Source organism: Podarcis cretensis, assembly GCF_951804945.1.
Source record: "Podarcis cretensis genome assembly, chromosome: 10".
NCBI lineage: Eukaryota > Metazoa > Chordata > Lepidosauria > Squamata > Lacertidae > Podarcis > Podarcis cretensis.
The window spans coordinates 1,251,770-1,276,973 of record NC_137179.1 but is presented as its reverse complement, the minus strand read 5'-3'; the positions used below and the strand labels follow the sequence as shown (position 1 = coordinate 1,276,973).

At 51.4% G+C, this 25,204-nt stretch overlaps 1 protein-coding gene across 1 annotated transcript; it reads right to left on the bottom strand.

Moving 5' to 3' along the window:
* Positions 1 to 2,203: 2,203 nt before the first annotated feature.
* On the bottom strand, positions 2,204 to 12,677 carry LEP (leptin). The gene is made up of 3 exons (XM_079993170.1): positions 12,661 to 12,677; positions 7,080 to 7,236; positions 2,204 to 5,343 (listed from the first exon to the last, which is right to left on the bottom strand). Exons 2-3 carry the CDS (start codon positions 7,221 to 7,223, stop codon positions 4,984 to 4,986), a joined length of 504 nt encoding a protein of 167 aa, XP_079849296.1. The 5' UTR covers positions 7,224 to 7,236; positions 12,661 to 12,677; the 3' UTR covers positions 2,204 to 4,983.
* Positions 12,678 to 25,204: the final 12,527 nt, after the last annotated feature.

Sequence of the window (25,204 nt, the reverse complement as noted above, 5' to 3'; positions counted from 1 at the left end):
AGGCCCTCTGCCTGGTTCCCTGTAACTTGGCTTCTTGCAGTGAGGGAACCGCCAGAAGGCCCTCGGAGCTGGACCCCAGTGTCCGGGTAGAACGATGGGGGTGGAGACGCTCCTTCGGGTATACTGGACTGAGGCCATTTAGGGCTTTAAAGGTCAGCACCAACACTTTGAATTGTGCTCGGAAACGTACTGGGAGCCAATGTAGGTCTTTCAAGACTGGTGTTATGTGGTCTTGGTGGCCACTCCCAGTCACCAGTCTGGCTGCCACGTTCTGGATTAGTTGTGGTTCAAAGGTAGCCCCACGTAGAGCGCATTGCAGTAGTCCAAGCGGGAGATGACTAGAGCATGCACCACTCTGGAGAGAGTCTGTGGGCAGGGAGGGTCTCATCCTGCGTACCAGATGGAGCTGATAAACAGATGGAGCTGATAATATCAGCCATGAAGGAGGCTATAAGGACATAAGAAGGTAGGACGAGCCTTCTGTATCAGGCCAGTGGCTTACCTAGTCCAGCATCCTGTTCCCACAGTGGCCAATCAGATACCAGTGGGAAACCAGGAAGCAGGATCCCAGCACAAGAGCAACTCTCCCCTCCCGTTGTTTCCAGCAACTGGCATTCAGATGCCTGCTTGCTTCTGAGCATAGACACAGTGCATTGCCATTATGGCTGGCTGCCTCCAATAGCCCTCCTGGAATTGGCCTAATCCTCTTTTAAAGCCTGGTGGGCACCACTGCCTCCTGAGGCAGGGAGTTCCATAGTTTAACTATGTGCTGCATGAAGGACTTTCTTTATCGGACCTGAATCTTCCAACGTTCAGCTTTAAGGAGTTGTGTTGGAAACCATATTTGGAAGCCGCCGTGAAAGTCGAGGAATACCCCAGAGGTCCCTAGCTTAGCAAGGAGGAAGGTTTTTGGATGACTCACCAGCTAAACTGAGAAAGGAATCTTTGTAAAGCCTTTGTCTTTTTCACTCCTTCGTTTGTCTACCTCTCATAACCATGTCAGTGGATTACACGGCACTTTCCAGAACCACCACACTATTTTTGCTCTGTTTGCAGCATTAATTGACCTCCCGGGGGGGGGGGGGCACAGATGGGATCCCAAGGAAAGCAGAGCCAAGGGGGACATTTGGCTTCACCTTCATCATCATCATCACTTCTTACTTATGCCCTGCACATCTCGCTGGGTTTCCCCAGCCATTCTGGGCGGCTCCCCATAGAATATTAAAAACATGATAAATACATCAAACATTAAAATCTTTCCTAAACAGGGCTGCCTTCAGATGTCTTCTAAAAGTCTGGTAGTTGTTTAATGCCTTGACATCTGGTGGGAGGGCATTCCACAGGGCGGGCGCCACCACCAAGAAGGCCCTCTGCCTGGTTCCCTGTAACCTCACTTCTCGCAGGGAGATGAACCGCCAGAAGGCCCTCAGAGATGGACCTCAGTGTCTGGGCTAAATGATGGGGGTGGAGACGCTCCTTCAGGTCTACTGGGCTCAGGCCATTTAGGGCTTTAAAGGTCAGCACCAACACTTTGAATTATGCTCGGAAACGTACCAGGAAGAGGTTGTCAGAAGGGGGTGTACAAGGCACCATCCAGCCACCTTAGGGGCTGTACTCCAGATTTGTGTCTGGTTTACTCCTTAGCCTTTCTTCTGCTGAAAATGTCCCACAAGGCAGCGGATACGGATTTTTACTCGGGATTTACTCTGATGAGAAAGGCAGCAGAGATTTTGAACCTGAGTTTTCCTTCTCCTAAATGGGCTCCCTTCCCCGGTTGATGAACCTCATCTGCCCCTCACTTCCCTCTGCATCTCATGTAGAAACCGACTTCTTGAGCGTTGGATCCACACTTGGTCTCCTCTGCTCCATCTGCTGGATCCTCTCTTCACATGCAGGGGAAGCCCCTAACTGACCAAAGGTTTGAGACCCCTTAGCTATCCTCACCTGGTTTAGCCGGCCAGTTGAAGCCGTTTCCTGGGATTGTGGCCGCTGTTGCGTGCTGACAGCTTCTAGGAGCCACAGGTGAGAGCTGAGTGCAGGGTGGGAATAGGCCCCCCACCTCATGTATTGACCCTGGATGTGTCAATGTTCTTCCCCCTCCTCCTCCTTTTCCCTGCTCCCCCCCATTATAACCGACCAGAAAGAAAAGCAGCTCCCCCCCCCCCAGGATCCTGGGAGCGAGCAAAGCAAAAACCCGTCACTATTCAAAATGCAGCACATGTTTATAAAATATAAATATTATTCCAGATACAGAAAGAAAAGCAAAAATTGCCAACAAACGTCGTAATGGGAAATGAAAATAAATAAGAAGGGCGAGTTTAACAGTACGGAGGCTTTTTCAGGTCTGCTTGGGAAGCTCTTCTGCTCTCTTCCTGACTTGAGTCTTTGAGAGCAGCCCTCCCCACAACACACACACACACACACACACACACACACCAGCAAGAGAGCCCTCCAGCTCACAGAGCAGGGAAGGAATGCAACACCCTGAATGACCCATCACACCCTCGGAAAAAACGTTTTGGTCTTGCAACTGAAATGCCACCTAAGGGGAAATGGGAGAGCTGTAAAAGGCTCTTTCTAAGAAGTCTGAGCACAGCACCTTAGCTGCTCCCTTGACGCGGAATTCCTCCCGCCCATCCTTGCACTGAAACCCCCAGGTGCTGAGAGCAGATGCGGGGAGAGGGAGGAGGGAATCTCCCCCTGCCTCAAAGGGAAGGGAGTCAGACAAGGGCACCTGGTGTGCAGAGGCACAGAGGCCTCCTTTCTCCTTGCGAGAGTCAGGATGAAGCCCTAGCTGCCCCCAGCTGTGCTTGAATCCATGAGCACCCAGGCGAGGGAGAGACCTTTGCAGAGCGGAAAGCCTGGACTGGGGCAGGCGGGTTTGCAATGGGGCCCATCCATTTCCCACTCACTACAGCTGTAAGAGTGAATCACAGACTCAGAAGGGATCCCCCAAAGGCCATCCAGCCCAACCCCCAGCTGATGCAGGGAAACCGCCTGCTGCAGATTCACAGAAGGGAAGCTGACAAGCTCCTCTCTGCCTCCTTTGTGCCACTTGCCTTAGTATCACAGAACTGTAGAGCTGGAAGGGACCCACGGGCCATCGAGTCCAACCCCCTGCCTTGCAGCTCAGAGGCCCTTTGCAATCATTTTTCTTAGAGGGTTGAAGGCAGTAGGAAAGGGGGGTGCTGCTGCTTGTAGGGTGGATACTCCTCCCCCCCCGAATCCTTTACCTCTGCTGAGCACGTTTTGCAGCCTTGCCCATTGTTCCCGAAACTTGACTGGGTGGGAACTGAAGGCAGGCACTTTGCACATGGGAATTGAAGTCTTCCACAAACCGCCATCTCCATCCACAGAGGGCGAGATGGGCATTTCCTGGAATCTCAATCTGCAGGAGAAGAACTTTTCTGAGCACGAAGAAGAACATTCTGATGGGAAGAAGGTGGTGGAGGTTTAAAAGCAAAGGTTGCTTGGCTACCTGCCAGGGATAATTCAGCCGTGATTCCTGCTTTGCGGGGGGTTGGGACCAGATCATTATCCAGTTCTATGATTCCATGAGGAATTCCGCTTCTGACGGCCTGCGTCTAATGCCCTGCTGCTTATTAACGTCTCTTCCTCCATAAACTCGAATCCGGGCCCTGAGTGAGCGGTAGGGGCATGTTCTGCGTGAAACGGGGACTGGGAATCACTAAGTATTCCCACGCCCACGCCCCCTGGCTGGCCCTGCTGCTCAGCTCAAAACCACACAAGCACACACACACCCCTCCCCCACCCCAGGCGGCATTTTGCTGAAAATAACAATAACAAAATAATAATAATAATAATTAAATTATGGGTTTTGTCATTACATGCACCAAAGTGTCGTTTGCCCAGGAGTGATTCTGAAGAATGAGAAGGAAGCGCTGGCTTGCCCTGTGTGCCAAAGAAGCAAACCCAAGCTTTGCTTAATTTTGATCCACGTGGGTGATATTGCTACATCAGTTATTCCGAGGTCTGAAAAGTTAACAGCGGGGTCTGCTCTTCAAATACGTTGCTCCTTTTTTTCTTTTCTTTTTTTTTGCAGTATATAACCTTGAACCTATCTCAAAGCAAGATTTGGACCATGCTGAATTGTACCTCCACCCTGGAACAAACCACCCCCCACCCATAGAAATCTGAACCAGCCCCATCCTGCCCTGCCTTTCCCCACTGAAGAGCTCTGTGTCGCTGAAGGCAGCGAAGAAGAGGGTTACTGAGGAACAACTTCTGCTCCTCTGTTCTGGCATTCAGGTTTCTGGGGGGGCGGTTGCCTCTCACTTTGCCTGGTCTGAGTCTCACCAGAGAGCATGAGAGAGCCAAACCCGCCCTCCAAAATGAAAAAGGAAAAACGGAAGCCCCTCCAAAGGATAGGGAGTCCCCCTTTTTAAACCACGCATCTCACATGGAGCAAACTTGTTTTCTGCTGCTCTGGAGAGGAAGACCCGAACCATCAAATTCAAATGAGAAGGAAGGAGATTCAAGCAAAATATTAGGAAGGACTTTCTGGTGCTAAGAACCATTTAGCAGTGGAATGGATGTTGACTGGCCATCTGTCAGGAGCTGCTTAGGTCCTGGGTTTGGACTAGATGACTCTAGGGGTCCCTGCCTGCCTACCCTTCTATGATTCCCTTGCAGTCTCCCATTCATGCAAACCACAACCAGACACAATCAAGTGACCCCCCCCGCCCCTCCCCGCAAACTGAGCTGCCCCCAAACTGAGTCAAGTCTACCCTGAGAGAGGATGCCCAGGAACACAGTGATGGTCCAAAAACATTCGCAGATCAGTTCCTGGTGCAAGTAAATGTGTGACTGTTTTGCTCCGAGGCTGGTTTTGCTGTCATCACAGATATCGTAACCTGAGGTGTTTTGCTTCTTGCATAGGTGTCGCACCCTGTGGGTGAGGTTTAACCCGAACAGGAAAACAAAGAGGCTCTGTGCTTTTGCACACAGAGGCGCCCGCACACCCTAGCAGTTCTGAACGTGGTCCAGGTACTTCGCAATGCTTTCTAGGCACTTGTGGAGTCGGTCCAAGGTCACCACGGCTGTCGTGTACGGGGAGACGGTCATCAGCTCTGTGAGGTTGCCCAGGTTGTCGGCCGCAGAAGGTCTGCGGAGCAGGCAGCCCAGGTGGGAGCTCAGGATCTGAAGGAGGCTGCGGAGGTTCTCCACGTCGTTGGAGATTTGCACCACGGGGGCCTCCAAAGGCAGGCTGGAGAGGACCTGGTGGAAGATCTGCAGGGTCTCGTCGATGGCGTCCAGGCTTTCTGCCGGCAGCTGCCCAGGGATGAAATCAAACCCGTTGATCTTCAGGTTCACTGGAGGAAACTGCAACAGGAAGAGGGAAATCACAGGCGGTTAAGCCAAGCTCTGCTGCAGATGACAGCAAGGCTTAAAGGGACCCCTGACCATTAGGTCCAGTCGTGGACGACTCTGGGGTTGCGGCGCTCATCTCGCTTTATTGGCCAAGGGAGCCGGTGTACAGCTTCCGGATCATGTGGCCAGCATGACTAAGCCGCTTCTGGCGAACCAGAGCAGCGCATGGAAACACCATTTACCTTCCCGCCGGAGTGGTACCTATTTATCTACTTGCACTTTGATGTGCTTTTGAACTGCTAGGTTGGCTGGGACTGAGCAACGGGAGCTCACCCTGTCATGGGGATTTGAACCGCCAACCTTCTGATCTGTGGTTTAGACCACAGCGCCACCCGCATCCCTGACAGCAAGGCTTAGCCTTAAGGAAAATGGAAGGAAGGAGGAAGGGCTGCTTTCCCAAAGCAAGAGTATCACCCAGTGTGTTGCTGCTCACACCACTCTGGAGCACATGAGACAGGCACATGCCTTGAACACTTGTACCACAGAACGCCAAACAGACACCCATCCTCTCTTGGAAGCTGCCCAGAGTGGCCTGGGCAATCCAGTCAGATGGGCGGGGTGCAAGATGTTGTTGTTGCTATTATTGTGGCAGGCTTGGCAGGGAGGGTTGAAATGTTTACCGCAGAGAAGTCCTGGCCCATGACCTAAATAAACTCTCAAAGCACCTGCATATTATTCTCCTCTACAACCCTGAAAATTAGTACAGCTCCAAGGCTTCAATTGGTCTTAATTTGGCCTAGTTATTGCATGTTTCAGATGCCTAAGAACCACGAGTGTTCTGCTGAGCATATTCCCAGGTGAGCATGCACAAGGGATGGGTTCCAAAGAGCTGCCATTAGGCCTCTTTGCAACTTTTTGGCATTTGCCGCTTGCAGGGGGAGAATTATGTAACACCCACCTGCACTTATTGTGCAGTAGTATTTGCAGAAAATAGCTTCTAGGGTGTACCCGACCTCAGTGAACCTACCACAGGAAAGGTGTGTCCTGGTTGCTAGGGAGAAAGGAAAGGGGGATGAGAAGACTAGAAAACAAGGTGGGAGGGAGGGAGGGAGGGAGGGAACTAAAGGGAAAGGGGAAAACACTATTTCTTTGGGACCCCAGGAAATCCTATTGGCTGATTTCCAAACAACTCACTCATCAGTCACAGTTCTGACTTCACTCATTGGCTAAAACACAACGACAGGAGCAGCTAGGCTGGCTCTTTTCACAGAAACCACCCAGAAGGCTGCCTGCACATTTTGTTGTGTAACTTCCTTCTAGGAAGCCTAGTTCTTTTTGAATGAAACTCAGCCCCCAATCCCTTTGAAGGCCTGGGCCCTGGTACAATTGCTCCAGTACAATTCATCCATGCTCCCCACTCTGATAGCCCGTTGCCGCAGACAGGCACTGAGGAGGGGGCATTCTGGGCTGCCTGGTTTGTGTGCCATGATACTGAGTATGCCGTCTGCCTGGGTGGCTAGTACGAATGCAGGAGAAGCCTGGCTTGCTATCATCAGCTTGGAGGAGAGCAGAAGGTCCTGCAGATTGCAATGAGCTCCAAGAAGACACAATCAGACCCTGAATGGCCATGATTCTTTTGTGGGGCTGGACTAGATGACCCCTGGGGGACCCTTCCAGCTCTACAATCCAATGCTTCTATGAGTAGGTGGGAAGGAGGGGACGGAGCCTGTTCTCACCCCACCTCTTACCTGGTGCTCCTGGATCCTGACCATCATGGTCTTGGTGAGGCTTTTAGTGTCAGCTACGACCTTGTCAATTTTCACAGGCCGGCCGTGGAAGAGGGGCAGCCAGACCCATAGCAAACCACACAAGGAGATGTTGGGGCAGCGCATCTTCTCCTTCAGCCTGTGCAGATGAAGAGGAAAACCAGTTAGGGGAGCTCCTCTGGGTTTCCTGAAGAAGGGGTGTCCGTCCTCACAGGGAACGTGGGTAGAGAGAGAGAGAAGCTTTTCTTCCTGTCTTGTAACACCAGAAGCCAAAAGTTAGAAGATTCAGGACAGAGAAAAGAAAGGACTTATTCATGCAGCGCAGAGTTGAACTGTGGAACTCCCTCCCACAGGAGGAAATAAAGGTAACCTAATTAGATGGCTTTAAAAGAGGAGGAGACACGGAGGAGGAGAGGGCTTCTGATGGCTTGCCCTCCACGGTCAGAGGAACTGATGCTTCTGAATCCCCAAAAGGACTCTTGTGCTCGGATCCTGCTTCTGGGATCCCCTGGCCAGACTCTCTCCCTGTCTGACTTTGGATCAGATGCTGTGATTCCTGCACTGCAGGTCCCTTCCAAGTCTACAATTCTTCCATTCCACTATGTCTCAGTCTTCCTAAACTTGGAAAGAGACTAACCTTTGCTTTAGGAACAAATGCACAGGTGAACAACCTCATAGGGTTGTTGTTGGGAGATAAAAGATGGGGCGAGGGTGTGTGGGTGTGTGTGTGCATGACACTCCCTGAAGGAAAACCAAGTGAAAAACAAAATGGGCAGAACTGAACATCACCATGGGCCTAAAAGATGTCCTTTTTCTTACTATCTTGCATGCTAACCTTTTCCCTGGAAAGACTCCTTTGGCTTCCTCTGCTCATCACATTGTTGGTAAATGAGCTGGCTGTGCTGAGCTGGTCAAACCTCTGGAGTGAGTGACTCCCCCCAGTGGGGGTCTTGCTTCCCTAACTCCTCTCACCTACCCGGAAGGGCTCTTAGCAAAGTCCACTTGGGCAGGAGAAGTCTGCCAAAACAGCTGGTGTTAGAGGCTCTTGAGAATCAATTTCCTTATACACCCCCCCTCCTCCTTACAGCGTGCAAAAAGTAATGCGAGCACAAACTTAATGAACAGAGCAAATTAAAATTAGAGCGAAGCAAATGAGTGATATCGTAAAACAACAGAGGGAGATGATCTGTACCTGAAAGTTCAGGCCGGCTGGTGAGAGGAGTGATGGGGCTCACTTGGGCCCCAAAACGTAAGTTGTGAAATTTTGCAGCTGGGGGAGATTTCCGGCTCTTGCACACCGGCCCATTTCTCAGAACCAAAGACCCTCAATCTACAAAGCCTCTGTAAGTAGCTACCTTTCTGGGTGTTCACCAGGCCAACAGAAAACACATTGCAATCCATTGTAGTTGCTACTTCTTGGGGGAGAAAATCCAACAGTACAGTTTTGTGCTGTGTGGAAAAAAAGTATTTCCTTTCCCTCTAGATTGTGTCCAATGCTGGCCCTACTCAGAGTAGGGCCACTGATGCTATTGGACATGGCTAACGTTGGTTCACTGACTTCATCGGGTCTGCCCAGGGCCGGATTTAGGTTTGATGAGGTTCAAAGCTTTGTCAACAACAAATTGTTGCTGTTTTTTGTGTTGAATATATGCTATATGGTAATTTATGGACCTAATTGGTATCTAAAGCCATTTGCACATGTTACCATGCAACCAGTCCATGCAGAATGTAGGCACCCTATATATAGAAAGGAGCAAACCAGGGATATTTGAGGGAGCAGGCTAGCAGGCGGGGTCCATGACTTACATCAGAGGAGCCTGCACAATTCAAAACACTGTTGCTGGATGTAGGTTTTATTTTATTGTTGTTTATCTTATATTTTTGAAATATACATCCAGTTTTTTCCCTTTAATTTTTTTTTGGGGGGGGCCCCAAGAGAGTGGGGCCCTAAGCTATAGCTTGTTTAGCTTATACGCACTGGGTCTACAGCCCTCAATCTTTCCACATCCAGCTTCCTGGATGGCCCTGCAGAGTTATACGCCGCCTTTTCCTCCATGGAGCTGAAGGTGGCATAGCATAACAGAATCACAGAATTGGAAGGGATCCCAAGGGTCATTCAGCCCAACCCCCCGCAATGCGGAGGTATGCAGCTGTCCTGTACGGAGATCAAAGCTGCAACCTTGGCGTTCTCAGCACCACGCTCTAACCAACTGAGCTCTCCAGGCTGGCTCACACAGTTCTCTCCCCACACATCAACCCTGTGAGGAAGCTTAGGCTGAGAGGCATTGCGACTGACCCAAAGTCAGCGGGCCAAGTGGGGCTAATTCGAACCCTGGTCTCCCAGGCCCCAGTCTGACACTCTCCCTAACCACGACACCACACTGGCTGCCTGAATGGCTCTCCTGGCCTTGCGATGGGTGAGGGAAGACGCCTCCAGGAGGCGTCTTCCAAGATGCCTGGCATGAGGCGTGGTGCCCAGCAGCTGCCACACCAAGGGCACCGGTGCATCTGCCTCCCCCGCTAAAGTTCCCACCGACGGTGTTTACCACGGCAAGATCCAGGCCGCATCCCAGTGTTTCTGGAGTTTCACTTCAAAACATCTCAAGGAAGGAGGACTCCGTGCACCAGGTGGGACGGAAATTAAGGCAGCCCAGCAAATCCGCAGGGCCCGTTGGGCATGTGTGTTTCCTGAGAATCTCAAGCAGCGCCGTTGACGGTTTTGGCAACATCTGGCTGTCAGTGGCAAGCAGGAACAGAGTCTGCCTGCCTGCCTGCCTTCCCAGGGCAGAGGCCCGTGGCCATCCAGCTGCACTGCACCCCACACACATGGGTGTTACATAAATCCGACCGCCGTGATAACAGAGCGGTAAACACAACGCCGAAATGAGGAATCCGGGGCCAGCAGCACAACAAAGTGGAGGCTTCTCTGAACTCAGGACACTAAGGGACAACTTGTCGGCATCGGAGGCTGACATGAATAGGTGGCTTTGATGCTTGCTGTTTCTCTCAAAAGGGGGTGTGGCTCAGCAGCAGAGCCCAGGGCCCCCTGGCAGAATCCTAGAATTGTACACTTGGAAGGGACCCCGAGGGTCATCCAGTCCAGGCAGCTGTTCTCTACAGGGATCCCCAAATCTGAAACCTTGGCGTTCTCAGCACCAGCTAGAGAAACCGGTAGGAGAACACTTCAGTCTCCCAGGACATTCTACACAAGATTTCAAAGTAGCTGTCTTATTACAGAAAGAGAAGTTGCTGAATTGCAACTGATTACCAAACTTAAAACCATGGAGAGACCTGGTCTGAATAGAGACATTGGATTCTTATCTCATTATACACGATAAAGCTATTTTTGGCCATCTCACCCCTCGCTTTTTCCTGTAAGACCAGTTGCAGTCCTTAACAGTTGTCAACAGGTTTAGCACACCTATCATATATAAGGGTCTGGTGAAGTGTGCATGCACACGGAAGCTCATACCAAGAACAGACTTAGTTGGTCTCTCAGGTGCAACTGGGAGGATTCTTCTTCCTTGGAGGCTTTTAAGCAGAGCTTGGATGGCCATCTCTCATGACTGCAGTGGCTGAGATTCCTGCATTGTGGGGGGTTGGACTACATGACCTTTGGTGTCCCTTCCAACTCTACCATTCTAGAATTCCATGAGTCTAAGAAAGCAAAGCAATGCTAAGCCTGTGCTTGGAGCACTGCAGAGAAGCCCAGAGTCCAAGGATCTCCAAGGATCCCTCTTACCTGAGCAGAAGGCTGCCCAAACCCCTGGCCTGCAAAGTTGGGTCACAACTCGGGTTCTGCCCCTTCACTGCCACCTGAATGTGCCCACTGCCCAGCCTGGCATTTGGGGCTGACCAGGTTGCCCCCTGGCCTGTTTCATTTGCCGGAGCCTGGAAGTGGGACCTCGGAGCCAGAAGATCAGATGAGGAACGGAGGAAGCGGCTGTCGTACGCTAGAGGCAGAGCACAGGTGTCAGTCTAGTTCTAGCCTCCAGGATTTCAGGTGGGGAAACTCCCCCAGCCTTGCCCATGGAGACTGTGCCAGCGACCTTTCTGTGCCATTGTGAGGAAAGGAGGGTGGACTAGATGGGCCTGACCCTGCCAGGCTCTTTGGGGATTCTTTGGTTGAGGTTCCTGCATTGGAGGGGGTTGGTCTAGATGGCCTTTGGGGTGCTCTGTCATTCCATGACTCTTCTTATTTTCTACATACACAGCAGTGCACTGACAAAACAAAAAAAAATCCTTCCAGTAGCACCTTAAAGACCAACTAAGTTAGTTCTTGGTATGAGCTTTCGTGTGCATGCACACTTCTTCAGATACACTGAAGCCACTGACCTTCCCCAAATGACTGGGGGACCATTTTCTAGGAGAGCAGAGCTCGCCCGCCCCCAAATTCTCATGCCCCAGTCCAGAGGCTCCACATCCCACGTTGCTCACTCTTCCCCATCCAGGCCCAGTTTGTCTAGAAGAGCAGTTCTCAGAGCCCCAGGGAGAAATCTGGGCTCTTGTTTGGCTTCATCCTGCTCCAATTTCCAGAATCAGAGCTTGGGGGGGGGGTACTTAGCTCCTCCTCAGCCTCGGATGGGGGGGGGCATCTAAGCCTGTGGAAAACCCGTGGGCTCCCCTCCTGCCTTTTCAGACTGACCTCCCCCCCCTCCCTACTCTTTACTTCACAACCAGGAGATCCCGAGGCTCACACTTGTCCGGCAGCACCGCGAGGCCGGCTAAGCACAGGCGCTCTGCACATGCTCTCTCGGTGTCTTTCCTCCGGCCCCGCCGCCTCCCTCCCTCCGAGGCAGCTGACCTGCCTTTCCCATTTCGCGGAGCGGGAGGGAGTTGGTCCTCTCATCGCACCTCCTTCCCAGAACCGGCCCAGCCCGGCCGAGGCGAAGCGAAGCCGGGGTCAGTCCGGGGCGGCAGTGCGGACGCCCCCTCGGCCCCGGAAAGCCCTCCGACTCCCCACCCCAACACACCTCGTCCTGCCCTCCTCCGCTCCTCAACCGATCAGTCCCCCTGGCGAGGCAGTGAATGGGAGATGGAGACGGGAGGGGATCCGGGGAGATCTCGCCCTCCCCAGGCCCCGGGTCTCCCCCCCACCCCAGCCGCCCAATTTGCAGGGCTGGCCTTCGGAAGAGGTGCTGGGCCAGGCGGAATCAGTCCACCTCGCCCTTGGGAACTGAGGGAAGCAGCAGTCAGGAAAAAGCCGGAGCTAGACGCACGTGGAGGAAAAGGCCGGCTGAGCTCCTCGGCCTTTTCTCCCAGAGGGATGGGGATCTGTGGGGACAGAAGGAAGAGGTACGGGTACCCCACCGGCTAGGCGGCTTTCCTCTAGTCTGGAAGCCTCAACGCCTAACCTGCGCCGACGCCCTCTGTAGCAAAGGATGTCTGCATGCGCTCAGAGGCACTCTGGGGCGCCCAGCGCCGCGCGAGCAGACAGCTTGGCTCCAGGAGTCCTGACGGTCCAAAGCGGATCGATAAGGAAAGTTCACCCCTGGAGGAAGCTCCCCTTCACCCCTGCGCTCTCCCTCAATATTCAGGCACCTTCCCCCCCGCCTCGGCTCACCTCTCTCGCGCTGCCTCCGCCGGCCTTCTGAGGCTCCATCGCCGCCGCGACACTTTTATAAGGCGCGCCGGGTTGCACAACTCGCCCGGCCGCGGCCCGGCCCCTCCCTGCCCGGCCCGGGGCGGGGGAGGCGGCGCGGGCGGGCGGGCGGGCGCGGGAGGCGGGGACCCCGCGGCGCGCGCAAAACCCCCTGCCGCCGCCGCCGCCGCCGCTACTCGGGGAGCCCCGAGCGCTGCCCCGGAGGGAGGGGAGTGGGGCAAGGCTTTTTGGGGAAGGAGGCACGCAAATGTATTAGAGAAAAGGGGTCAAAAGTGGACTTCCAGGTAGGAACCGACGCCTCCCGCAACCAAACACGTTTATTTCCTCGCCTTTTGCTAAGAAAATACCCAGGAGAGAAAAAAATCAGAAAGAGGAAATAGGGGAAATATGTTTTTGCATGTCCCCACTAACCCCTGGAAGAAATTAAAAATATTTTAGCTTAATTAACGGTTACTGTATTTGTGTTTGGTGAACTTCAGGGATCGGGGCAGTGCGCGCTGGTCGTGGGGTGGGGGAGAGACCTTCTGTCGAGATTTTTTGGGGATCCCCCCGCACCCGGTTTTGAATTCAGTCCAGAGTGAAATCCGGCGATCGCTCCAAAACCGCTCCGGTTCCACGCCTCGCTCGACTTCGGGGCTGTTCTGGTGATCTCTATAAATGATTTTTTAAGGGAAAAATACCAGCAACAATATTTATCACAAGGCAAGGGATCGAAAATGAAATCGCCGGCGTCTAATCGGGCAAGTCTGCGGTGCGGCGCCGCTGCGGGCGCAAAACGGTTCAGGAAAGGCAGTCGGAGGATCCTCAAGCCGGTAGAGCGACTCCGCTGAGAGGGAAGGGGGCAGCTGGGGGGGGGGGGAACACACGACTTTTTAGTACAGAGAAAAAGCGAGGAAGAGGCGACGTGATAGGAGGGTATAAAAGGAGAAAGTAGAGAGAGAGAGAGAAAAGTTTTGCTCGCGTAAAAATTGCTCTCTCGCGAAACGGAAGGTCGGGAGATTCAGCAGCGCAGAGTTAACCCACGGAACTCCCTCCCGCAGGAAGATGGGATGCCCACCAACCTGGGCGGCTTTAGAAGAGCGGCCATAACTGAGGGGGGGGGGCTCTTCCTTCTCCCTCTTCTTGAGGCCAGATGCTGAAGCGGTGCGGGAGGAGAAGGTCCGGAGCCGGCGCGCCCTGCGGCGGAGCTGCGTGGGGACCCGGGATTCGACCCGATCCACCGCCGCTGGTCTCCTCCTGTGCTGTCGTCGCTGGATTTCACTCGGTGCTTGAGTTGTTGTTCTGGTGCCATCGAGGCTGACAACCTCAACTCATGTATCTCGTCCAGAGGAAAACCGTAACTCGATGCTTTATATTGTTTCACAATTAAAATTATTAATGACGACGAACGATTTATTATTAATAATTAACGTTGTCCATTATTATTAACGATATTTATCCGCTGCCCGACCACCGGCGTTCTCTGAGCGATCTACAAATGCAAAATACAACATAAAACCGAATTAGCCAGCGCTTTGAGAATTCGTTTTGGCTTTCTATATACATGCATATATGAAAATTATATATCAAAAACAAATTCGAAACTCCAAGCTCCGCCCCAAAACACAGAAAGTTTTTAAGACTCCAGCTCGACTGGCGACCCCGAATTTGTAGCGCGCGCCGCGGGGTCATCCTACTCTCGGTAGAAACCCGCAAATTTTGGGTGGGTGGGTGGAGAAACGGGGTCCGGGGAATCCCCTCCTCGGCCATTCCGTGTCAACAGTATTATTTTAGAAACTTTTACAGCATTCTTTTCGGATTTGCTGATTCGGACTCTGTCCCTTTTTGTAAACGTTCCCTTGCGCCCTTGAAAAAAATCTTTATAAACCCCCAATCGGGGGGCGATAATTTTGGCGTAACGAAATGTGAAGGAAGACCCTCCCACAAAGTTAAAACAAGGGAGAATTTAACACCAGGAACAAAAGTGACTTTTTGCTTTCAACGAAGCTACGCTTAATTTCGCTGGTGCATTTTCAAGTATATGCCAGGCAAGAAGCCTCGAGGTTCCACGGTCGCCCTTTGCAGAGACCCCGCCTGGAGGAATCCCCCCCCCGCCCCGCCCCACGTCGAAATGGGAGCGAGGGTCTTCCCTCTTCAACCCCTGTCCAACGCTGGATTTTATTGCGAGGCTAGGAAATATAAGCGCGTGTTTTTGGGGAGGTTTCCAGTGGTCTAAAGGATATTGCGCTCACTGGAAGAACAGATCCTGAAGCTGAGGCTCCAAGACTCTGGCCACATCATGAGAAGAGAAGACTCCCTGGAAAAGACCCTGATGTTGGGAAAGATGGAGGGCACAAGGAGAAGGGGACGACAGAGGACGAGATGGTGGGACAGTGTTCTCGAAGCTAACAGCATGAGGGAGGCAGTGGAAGACAGGAGTGCCTGGCGTGCTCTGGTCCAGGGGGTCACGAAGAGTCGGACACAACTAAACGAATAAACACAACAAAGGATATTGTAGAGTTGGAAAATGTTCAGAAAAGGTGATCGAAGGGGGTCCCTTAGGAAGAAATATGGCAGCGTTTGGGATTTTTTAGTCCGGAGAAAAAGCGAGTAAAAGGCGACAGGTCAGAAGTATATAAAATTATACCTGGCCTGGATAAAGTGGAGAGAGAAATGTTTTTTCTTCCTGTTTCATAACCCCAGAACTCGTGGGCATCCAAACGAAGCTGAATGTGGGGGAAATCAGGGCAGACAGAAGAAAGTCCTTCTTCACGCAGCTCAGAGATGAACTACGGAACTCCCCTTCACAGGAGCCAATGATGGCACCGAACTTGGATGGCTTTTTATGTTAGCCGCTCTGAGCCCGGCCTCGGCCGGGGAGGGCGGGATACATATAAAAATTCATTATTATTTCTTATTATTATTTTTAAAAGACCAATTCTGGAGGAAATTGACTCCTAGACGCGATGGAGGCAGCAGCGCTTCTGAATGTCCCTTGCTGGAAGCCGCGGGGGGCGCGGGATCTTGCACTCGGATCCTGGACTAGATGGTCCAAGTGGCCTGATCCGGCATGCTCTTCTTAGGTTCTTCTGCCCCCACACCTTGCCCCTGCATCCCCCCCTCCCCTGCCCACGGCCGTGTTATCTTCATATTCCCATTCTGCAGATGGATAACTGAGACTGGATCGCGGGAAGAGGATCCCAGGGGGACTGTCTCCGAGGTGGGGTTGAAATCTGGGCCCCTCAGAACTGCGCTCTATACAACCTGGAAAAACGGACAATGCACGTACTTTTTGTAAGCAAAGAAAAGTAACAACAACAACCACAACCGCACTTTAGCGGTCACGAAGCGGTGCTCAGGTTCCGATCGGCAGAATCGGGATTTTGCGCCCCTTTGAAATGTCACATTTGAGACGGAGCTTAGAGAACGCCAAGCCTCTCCGGGAAATGGGTGAGCCAGGAAAGTCTGCCTCTTGGGGAGACATCGGAAGGTGGCGAACTCCCTTCCCTTGGGTAGGTGGCTAATCTGTCAGGGATCCCTGAGCTACGACCTCCGGGGGTTGGACTAGATGACCCCGGGGGTCCCCTTCCAGCTCTACAGTTCTATGATACTGTGACCGCTCCCTGGCGGCCCTTGGAAACGGGGCCCTTCTGCATGGAATCATAGAAACGCAGAATTGGAGTTGGAAGGGGGACCCCAAGGAACATCTAGTCAAACCCCCTGCCGTGCAGGGCAGGTGCTCTGCCGGGGGGCTGCGGAGCCTCCCCCATCACTGGGGGTTGGGGAGGTTAAAGTCCTCGACCCCGAAGCGGCCACGAACTGGAACGGCGCGCGCGCCTGAGAATGAGATCAGGCTTCGCCAACTCTTGGTTCGGAGTTTTCCAGTGGGCGCAGCGGTGAGATCTCTCCCGGGAAGAGGGAAGATCCTGCGGGATTTAAAGCTGGCGCGGGATCGGTTTAGAAAGGCGTCTGCCGGGATCTCCTCTGCGGCTCTGCATTTGTGGGTCGAGAGTAGCTCTCCTTGGAGGGCGAACGCCGATGCCATTTGAGGGATATAAGGTCTTTTAAAGTGCCAGGAAAGGGCCGGCCGAGTGATAAAAGGGCCGGAGCGAATCCCCTGAGAAGAAACGCCACGCCGTTTAAGACTTTTTAGTTCGGAGAAAAGGCGACGGGTAGGAAGTCTATAAAATTATGCAATGGCGCGGAGAAAGAGAGAAGTTTCACTGCCTCTCTCAGAACAGGAGAAATCGCGGACATCCCGGGAAGCCGAAGGTTGGAGGAAGCAGGACGGATCGAAGCAAGTCCTTCTTCCCGCAGCGCAGAGTTAACCCACGGAACTTTCTGCCACAGGAGGCAGGGATGGCCATCGCGAAGTTGTCTCCTTACCCTGCCCCGAGGGGAGGGCAGAACCCCCACTCCAGCTGTTTCTAAACAAACACCTTTTATTGATTTCGTTTATTTATCTCATTTACACCCCACATTCTCAAGATGGCTCTTCACCTCCTCCGTTAATCCCCTCAACAACCCTGTTGGGACGAGAGGCGCTCACAGCCCGTGCGCTTCGTGCTCGAGTGGAAGGTTTGAACCCTGGTCTCTCCGCTGCCTCTCGCATTTATTCCCCTCGCAGGGCAACGGCTTTTCACAGGGACTTTTCTCGCGACGGTCATCCTGTGTCAGCCGCTTTGGTGAGGTCTGCCCGAAAAGCGGTATATAAATACCTAAAATGAAACAGAGAGGAAGAAATAATACCGCAGAGAGCCCATCTGAGGCCACACAAGGGTGGCTGTTGGTTGAGGGTGAGCGAGGACGCGCCCGCGCACCCACCCCAATACACCCAACACCTTGAGCTTACAAGGGAGCTTACAAGGCTGCGAGATTTTGGGATGCGCGTGACGCTGCAAGCGAGTTTATTTGTCCGGTGAAAAGGCCTAGCAATAGCTCTCTCCACAAATGACCAGGATGACACAATTCGGGGTTTCATTCCGACCCCCATTTCTGGATTCTCCTACTTATCCATGCAGACAAACGCCCCGTCATAGAATCGTAGAGTTGGAAGGAACCCCAAAGGTTCTCTAGTCCATCCCTTTGCAATGCAGGAATCTGGTTTAGTTGGAATCTCCTTCCTTGTCATTTGAATTCACTGGATCGGGTTCTCCCCTCTGAAGCAGAAGGAAAACAAGGTGGCTCCACCCTCCACGTGGCAGCCCTTCAGAAATTCGAAGTCCCTTGGCGGCAGCTGCCCCACCCCCTGCTCGACATCGTGACGTCAGGTGTCCCCTCTCGTTGCCCTCCAAGAAAACAAAAGCCCCCCCCCCACCTTGGACCAAAGCGGCTGCGGAGGAATCAGCCCAGAGATTCTTCCCTGGCGGTCAGGCGGTGGTCGGCAGGCGCAGCGCGATCCAAAGCACCTTGCCTCGGAAGCCAGCCCCGTTTTGCGCCCCGGGGGCCTATTAACACAGCTGTCAACTTTTCCTTTTTCTTGCGCGGAATCCTATTCGGAATAAGGGAAATTCCCTTAAGAAAAGGGAAACGTTGGCAACTATGTATTAAGTGCGCCTAGGGAGGGTTTGCAGCTTCTCGAGACTCGCGTGCACTATCGCGTCCTTTTCCGGCGTGGCGCTCTGCGCTCCAGAGAGCGATCCGAGGAGTCCGGGCGGAGTTAGGTGGGGGTCTTCCTAGGATGTTTCCGGGAGAGGATTCTGCGAGACCCCGAGCACAGGCGCCGGTGCTGGTCTGCGCAGCAGGGCTGTCAATGGGGAGGAGAGAATGGGGCAGCGGCAGAAAAAGTGGGAGCCAGTTATGCTCGACGTCTCCAGAGACGCATCCTACTCAGCTGAGGAGACAATTGCCTCCTTGAGTCCAGAGGGCCAGGCTGCCTCCACCCTTAGCTAGCAGAATAAGGTTATGAGAATAGCACCGCTGGATCAGGAGAACCATGGAATTAAAGCATCTATAACAGACCTAGACAGCATCTTAAAAAGCAGAGACATCACCTTGCCAACAAAGGTCCGTATAGTAAAAGCTATGGTTTTCCCAGTAGTGATGTATGGAAGCGAGAGGTGGACCATAAAGAAGGCTGATCGCCGAAGAATTGATGCTTTTGAATTTTGGTGCTGGAGGAGACTCTTGAGAGTCCCATGGACTGCAAGAAGATCAAACCTCTCCATTCTGAAGGAAATCAGCCCTGAGTGCTCACTGGAAGGACGGATCCTGAAGCTGAGGCTCCAAGACTTTGGCCACCTCATTAGAAGAGAAGACTCCCTGGAGAAGACCCTGATGTTGGGAAAGATGGAGGGCACAAGGCGAAGGGGACAACGGAGGACGAGATGGTGGGACAGTGTTCTGGAAGCCACAAACATGAGTTTGACCAAACTGCTGGAGGCAGTGGAAGACAGGAGGGCCTGGCGTGCTCTGGTCCAGGGGATCACGAAGAGGCGGACACGACTAAATGACTCAACAACAAATAACAGATGGTCACCCAAGCTCTGCTTAGAAACCTCCAAGGAAGCAGGGAAACCAGCAAGCCGGATTCTAGCACAAGAGCCCTCTCCCCGCCTGTGGTTTCCAGTGGCTTGGATTCAGCAGCATCGCACCCTCTAGCTTGTGGAAATGTTCAGGGAGGCAGGAGAGGATATGTTATTTATTAATATCCTGTTTAACTTGCGCTAGCCAGTTTCTTCACTTAGCAGAGTTTTCACATTCCCCTTTTAAACACACAGCGGATAACTGGTTGCAGGCTTGTGTAAGCCTCTCACTATTAGGTTCCTGGTAAGTTCCCTTATACCCCCCTTAAAAGAATAAACACAACACAGTCTAGTGTAAAGTATATAAAATAAGTTTACTCACATTCAGTCCACAGCTGGATCCCTGAAGGCAGACTTAGTGACAAAGTATATATATGTGGATCTATCCCATATGGGGATAATCCCAGTGTCCTCTGTTGGCTAGAAGCCAACAGAGCATTTCTCACTAAAAAACTGCTCCAACGACAGAGGAAGTCAAAAAGAGAGAGTGTGCTGTGTGCCTTGTCCTTTTGTTACCTGGACAGGTAAGGTCACGCCCACCTCTAGTCACATGCAAAGGAAGTATGTCCCAGCCAGGAGGAAACAGGAAGTTCTGACTGGCTGGACCAAACATTCCCTCGCATGTCCACTCTAGGAAAACAAGGAATGTTGTACTTGACTGCAACTTACCGGTATGTATCACATCTCACACAGCTGTGGATGTGGAGGCAGGGCAGAGCCATTGTGGCTATAAGCCATCCATAGCCCATCCTCTTTTAAAGTCATCCAAGTTGGTAGCCATCATTGCTTCATGAGTTTGCTACAATGAGACGACTCCATGGGAGCAATTGGGTGCTACATGGTGGAATGCCATGCCCCCCAATTGGGACTCCTGGACCACAGGTGGGGCATTGCTCAGGACAACCCCTTAGGCTGAGGCACATAGAGCAGGGTCTCTTCTGTGTTGGCTCCCTGCTTCTGTAGTGCCTTGCCTTTGGTGACTCATACTTCCATTCTGTTTCAGGGGAACACACTTCATTCATGTGATGCACAATTCAGAGCTGAAAAAAACATTTGCACAATGTTTTCCATGTTGACAGCTGGGTGGGAAGGAAAAACAGAAATGGGTTTAAATCAGTATACGGCAAAATCCTATGTTAGGGATAGTTAGGAAAGGAAAAGAAAACCGCTGATTTGATGCCATTATGCAAATCTATGGTGTAGCTACACTTGGAATCCAGTGTACAGTTCTGTTCACCTTTGCAGCCAAATCTAATTGTGTATATTCTTGCAAGCTAGCATGTAAAGGGGTTTAAGACCACAGAGGCAGCAATGCTTCTGAATACCAGTTGCTGGAAATTGTGGGATGGGAGAGGGCTCTTGTGTTTGGGGTTGTGGCGCTCATCTCGCTTTATTGGCAGAGGGAGCCGACGTTTGTCTGCAGACAGCTTCTGGGCCAGCATGACGAAGCCGCTTCTGGTGAACCAGAGTAGCGCACGGAAACGCCATTTACCTTCTCGCCACAGCAGTACCTATTTATCTACTTGCACTTTGACGTGCTTTCGAACTGCTAGGTTGGCAGGAGCAGGGACTGAGCAACGGGAGCTCATCCCGTCACAGGGTTCGAACCGCCGACCTTCTGATCGGCAAGTCCTAGGCTCTGTGGTTTAGACCACAGTGCCACCCACATCTCGTTAGCACTCGTAGGGTGACATAAAACCATTGTCTCAATCTGAGCTGAAGTGAAAAGAGTCTAATGTTGTTATTGGTTCTAATTCAGATTTATCCTGTTGGGATCACAGAAGTAGCGTTGGAAGGGACCTTGAGGAATCATAGCTAAAGTATCCATGACAGATGACAATCCAACCTCTGCTAAAAACCTCTAATGGACTCTCCCTTTGAAATTATTCTGGGGGAGAACAGCAACTCATGGTTCATCGGCAGAGAGTCCAGGGAGGTGAAACGGATTTCCTGACAGTTTCTGAGTGCTGCCCTTCCTGACGTCAGATCTGTGCCCGTTTGGGAAAGGAGAATGACTCAACGTGCCTTCATTCTACTTGGCTGCCCATCAGGCCGTAGTCCTGTGTCCCTGCTGAGCATTTTGCAGGAGAGCGGAAGGGATGACATGCCCGCTACTCACCAAGTAACAGGAAAGCCTGGCATAATCCTGTTCTGCTGTTGAAATCAAGCGGGATCACGGACGTTGTGTTCTCGACTCTCATTCCTGCAAAGCAGGCAGATTCCCTGTAGGAGATGAGTTTGGAAAGAGTCACCCACAGGCAGAAGTCCAGAAATCAGTATCCGCATTTCCACATTGTGGCTCCCCCCCCCTTTTGCTGTTATTGGTGGGGAAAGCGGCTGCCGATTCATGCACTTTATGGGATGTTGCTGTTCAGCAACTGCGCTTGGCATTCAGTCACTCCCCACGGAGCTTGGCTGAGGTGCTGGGCCAACCACCCACCTCCTGCGTTGAATTCTTGTGGCTGCCCCTGCTGGGCTGCTAGGCCTGACTGCAGAACCAAAAGGGTTGCATGACACATGATACTTGGATGCTCAACACGGAGCGTTTTTGGAAGGGCTGCCAGGGGTTGGAGCAGCTGCAGCGCAGTGTGGCTTCTCAGGACAGCAGCTGGCCACATCCAGCCTCTGCAAAGGACTGCAGAAGTCAGCTGGCATCCTTTGCAAGGTAAGCAGTGCCAGGCGAGTGGTTCAGGGCCCTCTTTCGGATGGAGGAATTGAGGGGAGGCTCATCAAATTTGCAGGTGGCACCAAACCGGGAGGGGCAGCTAAAGCAGCAGAAGACAGAATCAGGATTCACAACGACCTTAACGATGGGAGAACTGGGCCCAAGCTAAGAAAATGTGTTTCAATAGGGACAAAGGTACGGTTCTGCACTTTGTCCTGAAGAACTGGATGCACAAATATATAGGAAGGGGGGGACAGCTGGCTTGCCAGTAGTGTGGGAATGTTCTGGGGTGCAGGAGAGGATATATTGACTAATTATATCCTTATCCTACTTGTGCTAACAAGTTCCCAAAATAGACATTCCCCTTTAAGTTCGCAACGGTAACGCTTGCACAGGTTCGCTAGAACCTCTATAATAATTACTCTGGTAATTTCCCCTTTTGTTCCCTCTTAAAATGCAAGACACAACACAGTCTTTATAAAAGTATAAAAGAGTTTACTCACGTTCTGTTCACAATATGATCCCAGAAGGTAGGCAGGCTTAAAAAGGTTACATGCACTTAGAAACTATCTTATAGGAAGATAGTACTGTCCTCTCTTGGCTGAGAGCCAAGAGGGCATCCTTAGATGTTCCTCATCGAAGGAAGATGGCAGAGAGAAGAGAGAGAGTGACTGCCTGCCCTGTGCTTTTATCATTACCTGCACAGGTGAGGCCACACCCACCTCTGGTCACATGCGGAGGAAGTCCGTCCCCAGGAAGTTTACCTGCTTGCTGGACAGACATCCCTCCCCATGTTCTAACATGTACACTCTAGGAATGTTGTCATTGACTGCTCCTGTGTTTACATCCCATAAGTAGTACATGTGAAAAAGATCCTGGGGTCTTAACAGGTCACAAGCTTAACATGAATAGGAGTATTGCATCAATAGGAGTATAGCATCTAGATCAAGGGAAGTAATAGTGCCACTGTATTTTGCTCTGGTCAGACCTCACCTGGAGTACTGTGTCCAGTTCTGGGCACCACAGTTCAAGAAGGACACGGACAAACTGGAATGTGTCCAGAGGAGGGCAACCAAAATGGTCAAAGGCCTGGAAATGATGCCTTATAAGGACGGCTAAGGGAGCTGGGCATGTTTAGCCTGGAGAAGAGGAGGTTAAGGGGGGGATATGATAGCCATGTTCAAATATATAAAAGGATGTCACCTAGAGGAGGGAGAAAGGTTGTTTTCTGCTGCTCCAGAGAAGCGGACACGGAGCAATGGTTCCAAACTACAAGAAAGAAGATTCCACCTAAACATTAGGAAGAACTTCCTGAGAGTAAGAGCTGTTTGACAGTGGAATTTGCTGCCAAGGAGTGTGGTGGAGTCTCCTTCTTTGGAGGTCTTTAAGCAGAGGCTTGACAACCATATTTCAGGAGTGCTCTGATGGTGTTTCCTGCTTGGCAGGGGGTTGGACTCGATGGCCCTTGTGGTCTCTTCCAACTCTATGATTCTATGATTCTATTCTATGAGCCAACCATGTGATGCAGCAGCAAAAAAGGCTAATACTATTCTAGGTTGCATCAGCAGAAGTCTAGTGTCCAGATCACGGGAAATAAGAGTACCACTCTATTCTGCCTTAGTCAGACCACACTTGGAATACGGTGTCCAGGGTTGTTCCAATTTGGAATCCTTGCAGATCCGTTCTTCACCTTCGATCAGAGTTGTTATGTGGGAAGTCAGGCCAATCTGAGATAATAATAATAATAATAATAATAATAATACTATTTTATTTATACCCCGCCCTCCCTGGCCAGAGCCGGGCTCAGGGCAGCTAGCACCAATAAAATTACAATAAAACATAAGGGGGGGGGGGAAACAAACAAACAAACAAACAAACCCAGTTTAATAGCAGTCCATAAATCAAAACCATAAGGGGAGGGAAACAGAAGGGTCAGACGGAGTCCAACCCAAAGGCCAGACAGAACAGCTCCATCTTGCAGGCCAGGCGGAAAGATGTCAAGTCCCACAGGGCCCTAGTCTTTTGTGACAGAGCGTTCCACCAAGTCGGGGCCAGTACTGAAAAGGCCCTGTCCCTAGTTGAGACCAATCTAACCACCTTGCGACTTGGGACCTCCAAAATGTTGTCATTTGTGGACCTTAAGGTCCTCCGTGGGGCATCCCAGGAGAGGCAGTCCCATAGGTACGAGGGTCCTAGGCCAAGATGGGGTGAGTTACCAAGAAATAGAACACATATAACTTTGCACGGAAAGTTTTTTGTGGGGAAGGAAGCCAGTGTTGTCCCAAACCAGTCCTTGTGGCTCTGCCAGGGGAAGCTTTGCAGAGATAGGCCTGAGCTTCAAGTCCTCAGACTTCTCCTTGTCCCTTTTCTGCTGCATTGCTTCAAGCAGCCTTGTCATTTCCCGGCAAAAGTCAGAATGTCCTCCACATTCCCGAGGCCATAAAACACTAAGTGGCCGGTCTCGGTCTCGTGGGCGGCTGCGAAAGAGCTTTTAGAGCTGCTGGCTTGCATTTTGACTCAGGCCAGACTTTTCAATGACTCCCTTGTCGTCTTGGAGGCCAGGCAGGAAAGCCGACAGATGTCCTCCATGTGAAAGGAGAAAACCCGAGACTTGCACAAACGTCCCATCATCCCTTGCCACAGGTGAGGAGGGATGCTCTCATGCAAGATACTCACCTGGGGAACATGTGTGCTTCCTCATAAGCCTAGCTCACCATCCTCTGCACTTTGCACAATTCAGGTGTGTTTCATGTTTTCTTTTGGGCTAAGCTTTTCGGTTTTGTTTTATAACATATATGAAAACAAAGCAGTTATAACAGCAGATGAAAATCAAAAGATAAAAATCCAAACAATGCAACAGGCATGTAGAATGAGTGCAGGTGCACATGGGCTAAAATAACCAACTGCAACTAAAGAATGTCAGTGTTACCTGATTATCAAGTATTGTTCCAGAATTGCCAGGTTTGTGATGAAGGATGACTTGAAAATGATGGTTCCATTGTATATGTAATAAAGGAATGCCAGATAATATTAAAAGTGTCTGGGAGTTCTAGTCCTTGTCAAAATCTCACATTATACATAATTTTCTCCATTACAGCTCTGTTTGAGAGTTCACCAAGCATCCAGAGCCAGATTTTGGGCTGTTTTCCATTGAGTAGCAATTATTTTGACCATATATCTTACATTGGTATCATCAAAATATTTAGTAACATTAATTTTGTGTGTGTTTTTGCAAAAATTTTATTAGTTTTTACAATATCAATGACAAACAGAAACATAAAACAAACAAAGCATAACAAACATAAATCCTAACCTTATTGAAAATAAGTTATTTACT